We start from the raw sequence: 15,606 nt of genomic DNA, 5'->3' as shown, positions 1-15,606 counted from the left end.
TTCCTTTCGTCAGTTGTTGATCACCTCTTATTTTGAACCTTGTTGAACATCGTTAATGTTGTATTTTGAGTCTTCCTACTGTCTTGTTTTGTCTCATACTTTGGGAGAAAAAAAAACATTTTTGTTTTTAGATAATCATCCCACCCATGAAAATACATACAGAGTAGTTTACAATATTTTATTCTAATATTTTCTTTATTTAATTGGTATTCAAGTCGATTCAGTGCGGCAAAAGCCGAGCACCCTTCATTGACCATCTGCTACCAAGTCCAAATGCCCAGTCCGAGGGGGTTCTGCATCACTCCCTGGTGGGAGCTGTTTGGCCTGAAGTCCATTTGAGCCCCCGATGCCCTAATCAAGGGTGGCTGACGTTGAACACCAACTGTCGCCACTGGACCGAATCCCAGAAATCGGCAATCATCTTTTTATAACGGCCATATGCATGACACGTTCCATGTGTGACACCATGAAAAGCAAGAAGCTCCTCCGATCACGCTGGCTGTTGCCAGAAGTAGCTTGTGAACCGCCATCCGTCCTGGGCATGAGAAGACACGCCAGGCCGTGTAACACGTGCTTCGTCTTTGCCAAGGGAAGCATGGGGATGTTTTCTCTCATCTTGAAAATGTCAGATTTATCATTTTTTATCGGCCAATGTCGCTGTCCTACTTTAGGAGCCATTTTGCTGATGCAGTTTCGTCTGTGCAGGGATTTAAAATAATGTAATGAATGAGGATGTAGAGTGAACCCTCTTTGATTTGTGGTTCTACACAGATTCATGTTTTATTTATCCATGTTTTACTCACCCTTAACTAAAAGCTGAAAAACCAACCTGTTTGTGTGTTTTTTTGTGTGCGTGCATTCGATAAAATGCCAAGGACCTGTCAAGTCGTGGTTTGGTGTTAGGCAGGTTAATATTCAAGACGTGTCTCTGAGCAAGCCCTTCAGATTTTGTGCCCCATTGTGGGGCGGGATTTCAGAGTTAGCTTCATAGACACATTTCCAGAAATGGGCTGATAACAAAACATTGATTTGGTGGTTAATGTCTTACTTGATGCATGCCAGACATGCAACTATTCGTCCGCAAGCACTAAAAAGAATATTTTGCATAATATGGCACCACCTCTGGAACCCTACCTGCCACCAAGCCAAAATTGATTAGCACTTGAGATGCTTTTTTGGATGTAGACTTGACATTTATGTTTAGCCACGTGCGTGCTCTGTTTTATTACAAGTAAAAGTGTGTCATTTATCTTTTTTATTCCTTGTAGTCTTACAAATGCATTCATTCATTTGCCTCCAAGGCCAGATAAATAGCCGTCCAATGATTTCATTTATTTGCTTGTATTTATTTGTCTCTTAGTTTCCCCTCATCAATGAAACTAAGCGTCTAATGTGATTTATATTAAGAGTTAAAAGCGGCAAATTGATGGAGAACAAGCGGTGTTATTGATAGTGGGCCCTTAGCTCGACGCTCATCCCTGCTTAATTAGTTCATTTGTCTAAAACCGCATTGCCGCCGCTCAGCGTGTGGCGCCCGCCGTTAACTTTGTTCATCGGATCACATGACGCAGAAGCTTCTTAGACGGGCCTGAAAAGATATCTTATGGTTACCGGATCTGCATGAAAATGACCCTTTTTGCTTTGCAAATATTATGCAAATCACTTTTTTTTCATATCAGGACTCAGCACATAAGGGAATAACCCGACCCTGTATAATCTCGGGATATTAGAAGCTCCGTGCTCCCCGTGCCACATTGTTTCAGCGGGTCCAAATGAAAGGCGCCGAGGGCCGGTTGTCCACAGCCAGACAAGGGAATTAGCTCCATGAGTGTCCCTTATCTGGCCGCCTCCACACTCCACCCGACGTGCTCCCATTCTCCTCCAGTAATGAGCATCCACCCAATTTAGTCCCTTTTTCTCTCTAAAGGGGAATAAATCCAGCATCGTTGTTCTGATAAAGGGACCTGCGAGGTCCCCTGCCTTTTTCCCACCGACCTTAATTGACAGGAAATTGTATTTGTCACTCTTCTCCCCTGACAGAACAGGTGCTTCTTTTAGCCACACGCTGTGTGATGACCTTTTGTCTCAGTTTCTTTTTTTTCTTAATCTCCCTCCAGCTGCCCCAAAAGGCCCGAAGCTCTTTATGACCCCCAGCAGGGCCAAAGTCGGGGACACGGTGCGCATCACTGTGCAAGGATTCCAGGTAGGAGCTCGCGGGGTAAGTGCATGCCGATACGGGGAAACAATTCAATCCAATGTGTGATGGCAATAAACCATTTGAATGAATTGTTATTTTCTTGTTAAATGTTGATGGAAGGAACAAACCAGATTGCCGATCCAACCACATTCGCCCAATCAAGCACAGGCAGCCCATTTCGGCAGTTAGCCCTAAATTGTTTGCATCCTCTGCCAATTGGAGTGAAATCCATTTTGTTTCTTGCCCAGCGTGACATCATCGACACAAACATTAGATTGCTCAAATCCAGTGTGAGCGACAGAAATTAGTCTGTTCAAATTGTCCCCATTCATGTTTCAGCACATACAACCGAGCTGGTGTGTGTGTGTGAGAATCACAGACGCTGTCTTGTATATCTCCTCCAACACAGTGACATGCGTCAAAATCTGCTCCGTGCTGTTATTTTTAGTCATGTTTACTGGAGGGTTAAGAACTGCGAGGGGAATAAACTGTTGTAAACTGAAGTGTGGATTATTAATGCATGTTGTTAACTCGAGATTGAATCAGTAGGGGGATCGGCTGTATTATTCATGTATCCTTTGCCCTTAATCTCTTTCCCTGCAACGGCCCCGCCCATTCCTCTGTTCCATTTGAATTTAGAACGAGGTGTTCCCAGAGCCCCTCTTCACCTGGACTCGCGTGGGGGGGCGCCTCTTGGATGGCAGCACCGAGCGAGAGGGCAAGGATCTGATCCTGGAACGGGTTCCGGCCGAGCTCAACGGCTCCATGTACCGCTGCACGGCCCAGAATCCTCTAGGCTCCACAGACACGCACACCCGCCTCATAGTCTTTGGTACGTTTTGCCATGAAGATGAAACAGATCCGGTTCGACCACCCAAACCTAACCCAATCAGCTGGAATGCACACATTTAAGCACACGGAAAAAAAAAAATCTCACCAAAATGTTTTATCTAACTTTGAGATACCTTTGAGATTTATGCCACCACTTTGTCGATAAATCATTAATGTTACTGCGCGATTCCGATTAATAAAAGATTGTGCCCCTAATTGTCTCAACAACACTTTCTTTTTAAGACGGCACTTAGAGGGTTGACTATTCTCTTAACGAGGGTTTTAGTCCATCAATGGTGAGCGTTGTAGCAGTGCTCTTGCACGAGCCTCAACAGACGACAACCATTCGAGTCGACATGATTTGAAGGAAAATGGTGTGTCAAGATTGGAGTTATGACATCCAAATCCCAGTAGAACCTTCACATACATTCGGTTGGCTTGGACCTTGGTTGTCAGAGATGTGTGTTTCATGGAACATCGTCAAACCAACCACACACAATCATTTCCGGTCCTCGAGAGTCCCTTTCCAAAAATGCATTTTATTTTATTTTTTTATTACTCAGTGCCTCAACTCTTTTGATGGTCTGTAAAATCCCTGCAAACAAGGATTGAAATGTCAGACCTTATTGAAATACAACTTCTAGGAAGAAATGCCAGGGAGGCATAACCTTGATGTCTACTGACCACCTGGTGCACCCTTAACGCATCATCAGTCGCCCCCACCTCATAACATCTGATAGATGAAAACGAATCTCGGCAAATCCAAACATTTCTTTGTCTTTTGGATTGTCTCTCCTGAGAAGTCAATCTAATAAAATGGTTGCATGTTAGAAAAAGCCACTACGTTTCTTGCGGCAGGCATCCAGGTGACGCATCACACTCTTAGCATCCCAAAATAGCTGTGTTGCTTTTACCCTCTTCCTCCTCGCATTGCAATCACTTGGCATCCTGCTTATCAAAGTTACCAAAAAAAAAGACATTTACTCCGATCTCACTTGTTGTGATGCACCATGTTCCGCAACTCCATTACGAGGCAATGGTCTTTCTCATTGGGGAAGACAGCAGCGCCAGTAATAACTTTTTTTTTTTTGTCTCTTACAGAAAATCCAAGCATGATGAAAAACACGCAGGGCCAGAACAGTAAGTTTTCCAACCACGCAAATGACTAAGCTATGAGTGCCACTGAACTGTTTGAACTGAGGGGGGGGGGGGTCAATTTGTAACAAAATAACTGTGACGATTGCAGGAGTGCCTAAATGTAAAAATGCAAAGCACAAGCAAATAACCCTTTCTGGATTCTTCACAGAACAAAAGTGTGGTAATAAATCATAACACTCTTCATGAAATAAATAATAACCAAGTAACCTTCTCTGGGTTGTTCACAGAAATAAATCCAGGAAACAAACAACACTATTTATGAAATAAATCATTACCAAATAACCCTCTCTGGGTTCTTCACAGAAAAAAAGTCCTTGGAACATAAACTTTCTGTTGTGCCATGCACAATCTTAACAGGTCCAAATTCAACTTAGTTGACAGAGCAGAATCTCTTACTTAAATGAGCAGGCTCTCAAAGTTCTTGTTTCCTTATAGTCCTTTTCCAGTAGGCTTAATTTGCAAAAGTCCATCTTTATTATAAATACAAATACACATGTATGAAAAAAAATGAAAATGCTCTTTGGTATTATTCTGGGGGCCGGACCAAATGTGGAGGTGGGCCGTATTTGGCCCACAAGCCGTAGTTTGAGGACCGGTGACCTAGCCTATTGTACTGTAATCATTGTGTGCAGATCTCAAGTAGTCCTCAGAATTTGCTTTACAGCGGTCGTCCTTGTATGCCAAAGTTGTTCAATGAGTGGGTTGAATTGTTTTTCTAGTGAGGAGAGACTGTACCAGTCCACCAAGCTTATGGTGGATATGAAGGATATTGAATATTAGCTCAAACAGCTTTCCATAAATCTGTGACAACGAGCCTTCAATCTGTTTCTACACTTTTGCCCTCCTCTTCCTCTCCAATGACAATTGTTTTGCAGCAGCGCCGCATCTATTTTTAAATTTAGCTGGGTGAGAGACGCTGATGACGATTTTTGAAGAGGGCCGCGCAGCACAAATTATCCTCTAGAGCCCAAAAGACTAAATCCTGGATAAACATTCGGGATTTGGCATCCTTTGTGAGGTGTCTTACCGCGTCGACAGTCGGTCAAATGGAGATAAAATCCAGAGGAGTGAATTTGATTTATAAGATCAGTCACTTGGAGGGAATTTGATTGGCTCTCTCCCAGTAGAGGGCGTCAATGAAAAGCTTTAGGACATGACCTTCACACATGACATTAGGTTAAGCTTGGAACTTGTGGAGCTGTGCTCGTAGACTACTATGCTTCCCCACACATGCGATGACAAAATATTTAATTAGCCCTAATATTTTTTTAGCCCATCTGTTAAGTATCTGTGCCTCCAAATTGCCAGCAATCGTACAAAATTGGTCTGAGTTTGTCTTTGAAAGATATCCGGAAGTGACCGTAAATGACCCCAAAATGTTGGCTGACTTGTATCTTTTTGGGGATGGCTTTGTGACACACTTTTTTTGCGCCTACTCATGATAGATAGTATGTCTACCAAATTTCATGGCCCTCAGTTAAACTCGCTTCAGGGGATGGATTTGACACATTTAATATCTACCCGGCAAAATCTCAAACTCGTTTATGAAGTTCCACTGGAAATGGGCTTATAATGCCCAACTTGCTGACTTTTTTTTTCTTCATGCATAGCTTCTTTGGACTTTTTTGTGGGTCTGCTTATAATAGACCTGACTACCAAATCCAGCATAGTCGGCTGGATTCTTATCATTTTAAGAACCATCAGACAAAACCTTCAGGACTTCATTTTTGAAGAGCCCTGCCTGACTTCCTGTGTCTAATCAAGCGTGACTTTTGAGACCTTTTTGTGGGTCTCCTCTATGATGCTTATGATGTTTTTAAGTAAACCTTGCTCGGTGGTCTGGAGTTTTTTATGAAACCTCTTGGAAAAGTTTGCTTTTGAAAGACTCCCTAAAAGTGACAGCTTTGAACCAAAATGACAAGACTTCCTGAAGGACTTTTTACGGGTCTCATAATGATAGACATATCTGAAAATGTCATGCTGCTCTGTGATAACTGTCTTCAGGTGTTTGCCTGGGGGAACTGTGGATGATGTGTGAGCACAGATCAGTCGGATTAATATTCAGCTCCAAGCCACGTTGGCGTCAGTAAACAAAAGCATGTCCAAGCTCCCACTCTCTGGCACAAAGTTGTGGATGCCACATCCTTGTTGGAAAAAGGGGAACATTTGAGTATTTTCTGTAAAATTGCTTGAATGAGATCCAATTTTCAGGGAAGTAAGCCTCCTTACTTGTGCAAATCAATCTCCACATGGTATCTTCATCTGGCACCGTTATCCACCTTTGATGTTTGCGTGTTGTCGAACATTGAGCAACAACAGGTTCTCTGCTGTGACGATTCCATAAGCGCGTTCATCCAACCGCGAGGGTGTCCTCTGTGGTCCACATGAAGTTGACCGGCACGCACACGCAAGTCATGCGGCCATCTGTTGGTTTTCACACTTGACTCGGACCGCGTTGAGATTCCGCCAGCCTGCTTGTGGGAGTGGAATTTTATTACTTGATTTTATTTCTAAAACTCCGATCGCATTTATGCTTAAATTGTGTTGGTATTACGAGGAGGCCCTTGAAAAAAAAATGGCAAAAAGTTGACCTAGATTTTAGGGCAACGCTAAATCCCGAATTTAGTTAGTTTGTTTTTTTTGGCTCCGTAATTGTAGTCCTGCCATGCTGACAAACTGAATCATTTCGAAGGGCTGCTATGAGAAAGATGGTGCGAGGCCATTGGCAGCATCCTGAGGAGAAAAGCCGACGTGAGTCCTGACAAAGCAAGCATCGTTTTACTTGGCAACTGCAGGAAATTGTTGGCGGGAGCAATGGCAGAGGAGCCCAAGATTGAGCTATTGGCTGAGTGGGCACGTCCATGCTGACCTCCCGGGGCCTTGTAGGCCAGTTTAACTTGTGTTAAGGTGCGCACGCGCAGCTTTGTGTGCGAGTATGACCCGATTCTGTCCTTGCTGTGACGCACCTGCTCCCGCACTCATCCTGCCATTTGAATATTCAAATCTGTATCCCCAAGCCACAGCTTGAGGGCAGAAAATGCAATGAAGAGCAAATAAAGGACAGAGACTGGATGTAGATGACAACAATTTTAAGTGGACCTAATTAATGTCAGGCAGCACTTTGGGCCAAACCGTTTGCAATACACATACATGAATTCAAATGTACACTTAGAGTAATCCCTCGCTTATTGACTTTTAAATGTTTTTTTAATTTGGAAAAAAAAATCCGCGATGTAGTGAAGCCACGATAAATGAAACACGAAGTAGCGAGGGATTACTGTCTACCACAGGTGTCAAACTCAAGGCCACATCATTTTATGTGGCCCGCAAAGACAAATTGTGCATCAAATTTGTGTGTCATTACTAGAATTGCAAATTGTCTTCACTTTTAATAATATATATTTTTTTAAATATTTGACCAGTTTTTACTCGTCTGATTTGAAAACGAGTTATTTGTCAGTTTGTTTTGCAGCTTTTACTGCATATATTATGAGGTGCTCATACATTTATTTGGGTTCCTAAAGAAGCTATGACTACAATGCGGCCTGCGAAAAAAAAGAGTTTGAAATCAACGCTGCTGGCGTGAGGTACTCATGGGCAGAGTTAAACTTGTAAGCAAGAAATCTTGGTAATTCTATGAGAAGAATATAAAACGTCTGTAAAGCTGACTCACTTAAGAGTATTTTGTTCAACACTTACAGAATTGTATTCAAGGATCAATCAAAGCTATTAGAACAGTCTGTGAAACTAAGTAGATGTAGTAAATGTTGCAATAAATTACAGAAACTTGTGCAAATAATTGGCAACAAAGACTGACAGCATTAATAGCTACGTGTTTGTAATGTGAGTCAATTATTGGCAGATTTACACTGTTTACGGGTCTGCCAAGTGGCTTTCCCTCACGAACAGCAGGGGTCCGTTGTGATTCTTCTACAACAGCTACTAAATGACTTTTCTATTTAGACAGGACTTTGGCATTGTCAAGACTAACAGAAAGAGTTTACCAGCAGAGCTGTGCAAAGGTTCCTCAGAGGAAATACGCAAACCGGCAAATTTGTGAAAAAGAATGGCAAAAACACAAGGCTTAGCCTAAAATGAAAAAAGATACTTTTCACTAGCACGCTGACGTCTGTTCACGGTGTGTGTACGTTCCTTCTCGTCGTCTCGGTTCGCCATCTGCTCGTTAAAGCCGCTCCCACGATGCACAGCGACAAATGTGGCCGTCACACATGTGCAAAAGGGATTATGCTGCGATTACACATTCAGTTCATTAAAATGAATTTGCCACTTCATCGAGTGCTCCTCTCATTAAATGACTATGTGTGAGAGCTTACCCTTTCATTTACATTGTTAATGTGTAGTGCCTACAGAGGGTGATTGAACCAACGCTAATGATGCGTAACTGTTGGTTTGTATATGAAAGCAGTTTATTGGGCTTGCTTGCAGGAGATATTAAATGCAAAGTTTGAGCAACATGGCAGGTAAAAAGATACGACGAGGCAACTTTTTCATAGCGTTCCGCCATAGTGATTGACGCAACGCTTTGCAGTAAAGACTAATGTATGGGAGGAAATACAGTAATCCCTCGCCTCTTGGCGTTTCGCTTCACTACATCGCAGATTAATTTTCCAAATTAAAAAAACATTTCAAAGTCAAAATAAAACTTCTAATTTGAGGAAATAGGTGTCTAACCTTTAGGACAATGTGGCATTGTATGTTCATTTACATTCCTTTAGAAGTCCGTTTTCGCATTAGCACGATCGCGAATCGCATGTTTCGCGAATATTAACTTGTTAGCCTGTCCAGTACTTTTTGTTGGTGACCGTACTTCGCGGATTTCACTTATCGCGGGTGGTTTTTGGAACCACTTACCCGCGATAAACGAGGGATTACTGTATATACGGTTTGTGCAACTTTTCCATCAGGAAGTAAGCATGGGGAAGAAAATTGTCCCTTGCCATGATGGACATGTTTGAAGCGTCATTTTCCCATCTCTACCAATTACCTGCAGTTACCCCAGCAAGTTCCTAATCTATCTGCCTTGTAGACCGTGTGCCTCCTATGCATCTATGCTTTTAAGGGTTCTAACTATACCCGCCCACGAAAATACCAAATGGGAAAAAACACAAAAGGCACGTTCTCGTCACAGTCTCAAAGTAACTTTGCTTCCTTTTTTACAGGTGGAGTCTCTCACAAGAACGCGATGGGCGGCCTCACGTGGATAGCTCTGGTCCTCACAGTGACTGTGGAACTGACGTGAAAACTCGTACACTCGCACACCTTTGTCCGACATATTCTCAAACATATTCTCAAACACACACAGACATTCAAAACAACAAGCAAACATCAGCTTACTTTCCACAACCTTGCGAGTGTTCTCTGGCCGTTAACAAAGCTTCTGTTGAGGCCACGGTGCTGCCACCCAACGGCACTCTTCCCATTTTTTGAAACGAAAATAACCACCATTACGCTATCTAAAGAACAACATGATGAACATGACAAGCTCCCTCCTTATTTCCCCAAGTTTTTTCTTTCTTGTCTCACATCTGCCTGTTGACCAATAAAATTTGTTCAAATTGTTAAGACGGTATTCGGATTTGATTTTTTTGTTTTGGGGTATTTTTTTTGGGTCAGAGTGTCATTGCTTTTTCCACGTAAATGTGAAAAGTGCCCCCCCCCAAAAAAGAAAAGCCGCCAGACCCATCTGCTCCATATCTACAAGGGGGCGGAAGGGTGGATGGCGTGGGCGGGGGACAATGCAAACGTTTGAACAGAACAATCTACACACTATACAAGTATCTCATTTTTTTATTTTGTTTCTTTATTGTTCCTCTTTTTCATGGCTCAGAATGTACAAAAAGAATTTAAATGCATTGGGAAGAAAGTCTCCTGTTTTTGAGTGTATTTTGTGTACATCCAGTGTAAATAATGCAGATAATTAAAGAAGTTTTATGGGGTCGTGGTAAAGGACGCTTGCCGAGCCGTTTGAACTTCATCCATTAGCGCTGAACATTGGCTGACAGAACAAGAACTGCTTTTTCTGTAGGTCATTCAATTTTTTTTTCAGATATATACCAGTCTGACTGGAAGTGTACTCACATATGTCCGATGTGTTCAGGATTGTGATGCATGTGAGTTTAATTTAGTTTCCCTTTCCTGTTTTTTTTTCTTTGCGGCATTACTGCTGCTGTCTCCTTGTGTCATGCTATCTTAAGTGACCTACATTGTGTGCGTGTGCGTGCGTGTGTGTGTGTGTGTAACAATTCCTCTCTCTCTCTCTCTTGCTCTGTCTCTCTCTCACGGATGTTTGCCGAGATTAGTCGCGTCACGCTAGCCGCCGTTTTCTCCCCACGCCGGACTGATAAAACAGGGTTGTTTGCATTTGTTTCATTTCACCTGTATTAAAGTGGAGAGATTATCAAACTGACACGCCTTGGCTTTACTTATGACGTGCTTGTGTGTGTTTCGAATAATCGTTACTTCTCTAAGGGTGTGTTCAGATCAGAAAAGTCTTTTAGTCCGATTTATGCTGTTTGTATTCACACCTGAAGCGAACCGCACCAGAGTCTGGAAGCAAACCGAGACCTCCCTAAAAAGTGGGTCTCGGTCCGGTTCTTTAATCCGCACCAGGATTCGCTTATGTGTAATCACACCTGCATAAAAAGTCCGAACCAGCGTTAGAATCGAACCCTGGTCGTTTTGAAGTGGACCAAACAGTCAGGTCTGAATACACCCTAAGTATACACAAGAAATGATGCATTTGTTCTGATAAACTAACTGTCCCTAAATTAAGCTAAATCATGAACTAGTGATGTTCTAAGAAATGTTTGCCTGCTAGAAACGGTCACGTTGCAGAAGCTCACGTTGCAAAAGTACAACGCTGCAAAATGGACCCGTGAGGTGGAGAGCTGCTTTCCAACATAATTACAGCCAAATTAAGAGGCCTGAGCTCTGAGAGGAGTGCACTGGTTGCATCTCATCATAACTTGTCAATTGCGTTTGAATTCAAGAGGCACTTATGGTGCTTCATAAGAAAAATAGAAAATTGAGGCAGCCTCAATTGCATTCGCGGATGTGGAAAATTGTGTTTATCGTGTGTTTTATTAAGTCCTATATGATTCCTTAAGAGCACATCATGTGACTTCTTTCTTGATCAAAGCTACTCAGGACCTAAAAGCCTGTTTATTTCTTCAGTGGTGACATAATTCCTAGAGGCAAATGGTTTGTTTTGGGTTCTATTAATTCCAGGAGCAAAGCAAACAAAGGTTTACTTCTGTAGCTTGATTACACAAGGCTCAGGCAACAATTTGTCCAGTCCCAAATGAAGCCCCGACAATAACGTCGGTTTTGGGAGGGCAGGTTTTAGCCAAGTGTGGCATAACAAATGTACCTCTATTCAGCTCTGTTTTGCATATTACATCTAAATGTGCAATACTAGAGTTCTTTTAGTTAAAGGCATAACAATAATTGTTTAAAAAAATTTCCCAAAAATGCGAGCTAGGATCTTAAAGTTACACGTAGCATTTATTCAGGTTGTGTGAGTCGTAAAGCTTTTCGTGATGTAACAACTTGTGTAGTCAAAAAGTTACTCAGCCGGGGTATTAAAGTCACAGGCGGCTTATGGAGGTTATGTGAGGTATCTTCATACACATGGGGCAAAACGAGCATGCGCAGTCAAACAACCACCCTAAAGCAAGATTATGTGACTCATGGTAAAGCTACATGTGGCATAACAATCATACTGACTCTCAAAGTGTCGTATAAATCGCCCACTCTTACAAATGGAGGAATGGAAGAAATGCAGGAGCATGTCGAAACTGCAAAACGTCTGGATGTGGAAGGGTACGTCATTATAAAACTCCGTTATTTGTAAGGATAAGATGGATGTTAGATTTAGATACAAATGTGAATTAAATTGAAATGTTCTCTTGTAGCAAACAAAAATTGACCTAAAAAAAATGGAATTCCAACATGTTTATGATGCGTAATCAATCATTATGAGAAGGAGCAGAAAGTAGCAGCCTCTCAAGCAGACAATCCTGTCGTCCTCATCTTGGTTCGAACTGCTGATCCGAGCGAAGGACAAAGATCAAGACAATCAGCAGAATGTCACAAAGGGCCTACCTGTGAATTATTCACAAGTCAAACTGGGCTTGATGACTTTAGTTTCCTTGTGCTTATCTAAAAACGATCACATGACAAAACAGTGACCATCTGGAATGGCTTTCCACTTCAACCACTTAGAAAGTACTACATTTGATGTTTTGGGGCAACTAAACAACTTTTACAAGCTCTTGCGTGATCATCCTCAATTTCCATATTACCGGTTACAGACCGGACTCAGGCTTCAATTTCCAACGATTTTATTGAGAGTCTTTTAAGAGGCCATGGCCTCCCGCAGAGTCAAGTTAAAGGCAGGAGTTTTCCCCGTGGACTACAACCTCACTCGAGCACATCAGCGAGGCACGTGATAGCCTGACGGTGGCTGAGCTCTATGTACTACAGCTTCTGGAAATTGATCCAGCTGTCAGTTTTCCCTGGGAGCACTTGCTCCATCGACTGTCTACCAAGTTCTGCATGATTGTTATACCATCTCATTTTTTTTCTGACGGAGCCCACAGTGGAAAGAAAAGGTTCTGATTGGTGAGCATAACTGTGCAAACAAATGTATCCTGGTTCCTAAGTATTTGATACACCCCGTATTTAAACGTGCAGCTCAAGCTGTGCACGGGACAATGATGTTGGTGATAAAACACGAAATGCTTACACGGCAAGTAAAATCTACACCAACAAAAATAACACCAAGATCTTTTTGTCTTGTTTTATGGAGGAACATAAACGAATGTCTCAACTAAATATTGATCTTTATTGAATGTGTGCTCCATTTTGTTGAATCAGCATCTGACTCACTACAGGTGTTGCGTGACCGGCCTGAGCTCCGCCTCCAATGAAATGCAAATATTCCACGACAGGTTTCATTTTACACCCGGAGGCAAAGAGCGGCAGTCATCAAACCATCGGAGCTCTTTTGCAATGGAAACCAGCCAATATACAGCTGTCAGTTGAGCCGTGTCAACAAAAGGATCAGTCAACCGCTCATTGGCGCCCGTCGCTCCGACTGCCGCCATGGCTATCATCGACCTTCTTGGAGTCCAATTCAACATGCAGCTGCTGCTGAGAATCAGTCTTTCTGTGGCGACAGTGCTTCTTGTGTCATTGGCCTACAGGTTCTACAGCTCGAGGAGCATGGAGGAAAGTCCCGTCAGAGAACAGCAGACTTGCCAGAGATGCAAGACAACCCTGCAGTCGAGTGACACTGATGATAATCGACTCGGGCCTACCCTCACCGATGAACCGTTATCCAACGGCAAAGAAAGAACGAGAGAAATTAATCCCACCCAGGAGGTGTGTAGCGTGTCGCACAGTGATCAACATTTTAGCGAAGATGCAAAGATATCTTCATCGAGTGACACTGCTATGGACTTTCCCGAACCAGCAAAATGTGGATTAGTGACTACAAAAGAAAGACGATCTCCTCGGGTTTTAAAAAAGTTGGACGGAGGTTTGGGTGTGGGAAGAGAACTAAGGCAGGACTTGGAGCGACATGGTGTCTACTCCAGCTTTCTCTCCAAGGCAGAGGTGAAGGTGGAGGATGCTAAGCTGGTGCCGAACAGTTCGGGAGACCAGGTAGTGCGTGGAAAGATTTATGACTACTATGTGGAATCCTCGTCTCACTTTAGCACAGACCCAAACGTTATTTTGGTGCAGAATGAAAGAAAGTCACAACAAACAGAGATTGGAAGTTTCTTAACAGAGTCTCCTCCTTTTGTGGACCCTAACATTACTGAGGAAGCATTTGTCCTTGAGAACACAAAGCAGAAGGATTCCATGACATTCAGACCCCTACAAAAACAGAGCTATCTAGCTGCTGCAGAGCAGTTGGAGCTGCCGAGTCTAGGTCCACCCACTTATTGCTCAACCAACACTGGTGCCTCCAGACCTTCCGCAAACACTGTGAGCAAATGGTCTCATCTAGATGCTCTAGCAAGGAGTCCCTTGGTACGCCATTCAGATGTGGAAAGTCTAAAAAATCAACTGAATCTTGGCAACTGCTTGGAGGCCCTTTTTCTGGCCAAAAAACATGGTCAGAGGTCAGTAGCGCAAGCAGCCATTGAAGTGATGTCCGACAATTACCTGCTGGTACTCCTGGATCCTGACCTTCACGGGCGACTTACTGAAGCTGAACGGGAACTAATCAGGAAGCTGAGAACAAGAGGGAGAAAATTCATCATGTTGACAGACATGGACCCTCTCGACTACTCAGGGAACAACGGGGTGCCGAGAAGGAACCCGAGTGCTGTACATTACTATGATGACTGCGGAGACACCTGGCACAAACTTTGCTCCATTCCAGAAGAAGTCATCAGCAAAGCCTGTGCCGTGTGCACAATGGATAACTACCTTTTTATTGCCGTGGGCTGCCAAGGCACCGAAAGTCAACTGACACCTTCCAAGCAAGTGTTTTGCTACAATCCTCTCACAGCGATTTGGAAGGAGATCAGTCCCATGAATGAAGCCAGGCCCCGTTGCAAACTAGCTGCCCTGGATGGCTACATCTACGCCATTGGTGGGGAGTGCCTCTCCTCTGTGGAGCGCTACGACCCACGATCAAACACATGGTCTTTTGTGGCCTCTCTCCCCAACGATACATTCGCCGTGGCCCATCACGCGACGGTTTGCAACGGTGAGCTGTTTGTGTCCGGAGGTAGCCTTCGCTACATGCTGTTACGCTACAACCCCAAGAGCGACACCTGGAGGGGGAGTCTGCTGGCGGGCATCAAAGACAGGACGGTAGACTTAGTGGCCGTGGGACCCTTTCTGTATCGCTTCGAAGTCAACCCTCTGCTGGGGGTCAGCGTGTACCGCTACCACACCGTAGCCCGGCTGTGGTATGAGTGCGCCACCAAGCGGTTAATTCGGTGCCCCGCTTTCCGGTGCGTGGCAATGGACGACAGCGTCTACTGCGTCAGCCGTCACTTCACCATGAGATTCGAGGCTGACGAAATCTCACCGGCTTTCGCCGATGATGATTTGAGCGTGGCCCCTGCGGCCAAGGGCCTGCTTTTCCCCTTTGTCCTGTCGCTCCCCGATAAGAGGCCTCTGCAGACCAGCGTGTAGCACAAAATCACTCAAGAATGATGACAACGTCGTGCCTGCCAGCTTACTCCAGCTCTCCTTCAGCTTACTTTTCGACCGTGGCCATTACAAGCTTTCAGTTTTACCCCTTTCGTCATTTGTGTCGCTTTCACACTGAAGCTGTGAAAATGTTTGTTTTTTTCCATGCTAAATCCAAAATGTATATCCTAAAAGTATGTGTGCTGTCCTAAATTATATTTTACATAAAGACATTATTATCTTAA

The 15,606-nt window shown here is 43.5% G+C and overlaps 2 protein-coding genes across 5 annotated transcripts in view; both read left to right on the top strand.

The window, feature by feature from the left end:
- The window catches only part of igsf21a (immunoglobin superfamily, member 21a), a 95,180-nt gene extending 84,567 nt beyond the window's left edge, over window positions 1-10,613 (top strand). For 2 of the 3 annotated variants that reach the window (XM_088389901.1, XM_088389903.1), the window contains 4 exons: window positions 2,118-2,218; window positions 2,837-3,029; window positions 4,130-4,168; window positions 9,367-10,613. In XM_088389901.1, the coding sequence (XP_088246027.1) occupies window positions 2,118-2,218; window positions 2,837-3,029; window positions 4,130-4,168; window positions 9,367-9,446 (413 nt within the window). In that variant the 3' untranslated portion in view covers window positions 9,447-10,613. The remainder of the gene's footprint in view (window positions 1-2,117; window positions 2,219-2,836; window positions 3,030-4,129; window positions 4,169-9,366) is intronic. The other variant, XM_088389902.1, reaches the window with a different exon arrangement.
- Window positions 10,614-11,825: 1,212 nt separating this feature from the next.
- klhdc7a (kelch domain containing 7A) lies at window positions 11,826-15,606 on the top strand. Of its 2 annotated transcripts, none has more exons than XM_088390788.1 (2): window positions 11,826-12,028; window positions 13,159-15,606. In XM_088390788.1, the coding sequence occupies exon 2, from the start codon at window positions 13,313-13,315 to the stop codon at window positions 15,362-15,364; it is 2,052 nt and encodes a 683-aa protein (XP_088246914.1). In that variant the 5' UTR covers window positions 11,826-12,028; window positions 13,159-13,312; the 3' UTR covers window positions 15,365-15,606. The 2 variants fall into 2 exon arrangements, with proteins under 2 accessions (XP_088246914.1, XP_088246913.1); XM_088390787.1 differs by having other exon boundaries at window positions 12,121-15,606.

Source organism: Syngnathus floridae, chromosome 11 (assembly GCF_059516105.1).
Source record: "Syngnathus floridae isolate MCC-2025c chromosome 11, RoL_Sflo_1.0, whole genome shotgun sequence".
NCBI lineage: Eukaryota > Metazoa > Chordata > Actinopteri > Syngnathiformes > Syngnathidae > Syngnathus > Syngnathus floridae.
Note: the sequence above shows the minus strand (reverse complement) of the source record. Positions and strands in the feature narration are given on the sequence as shown.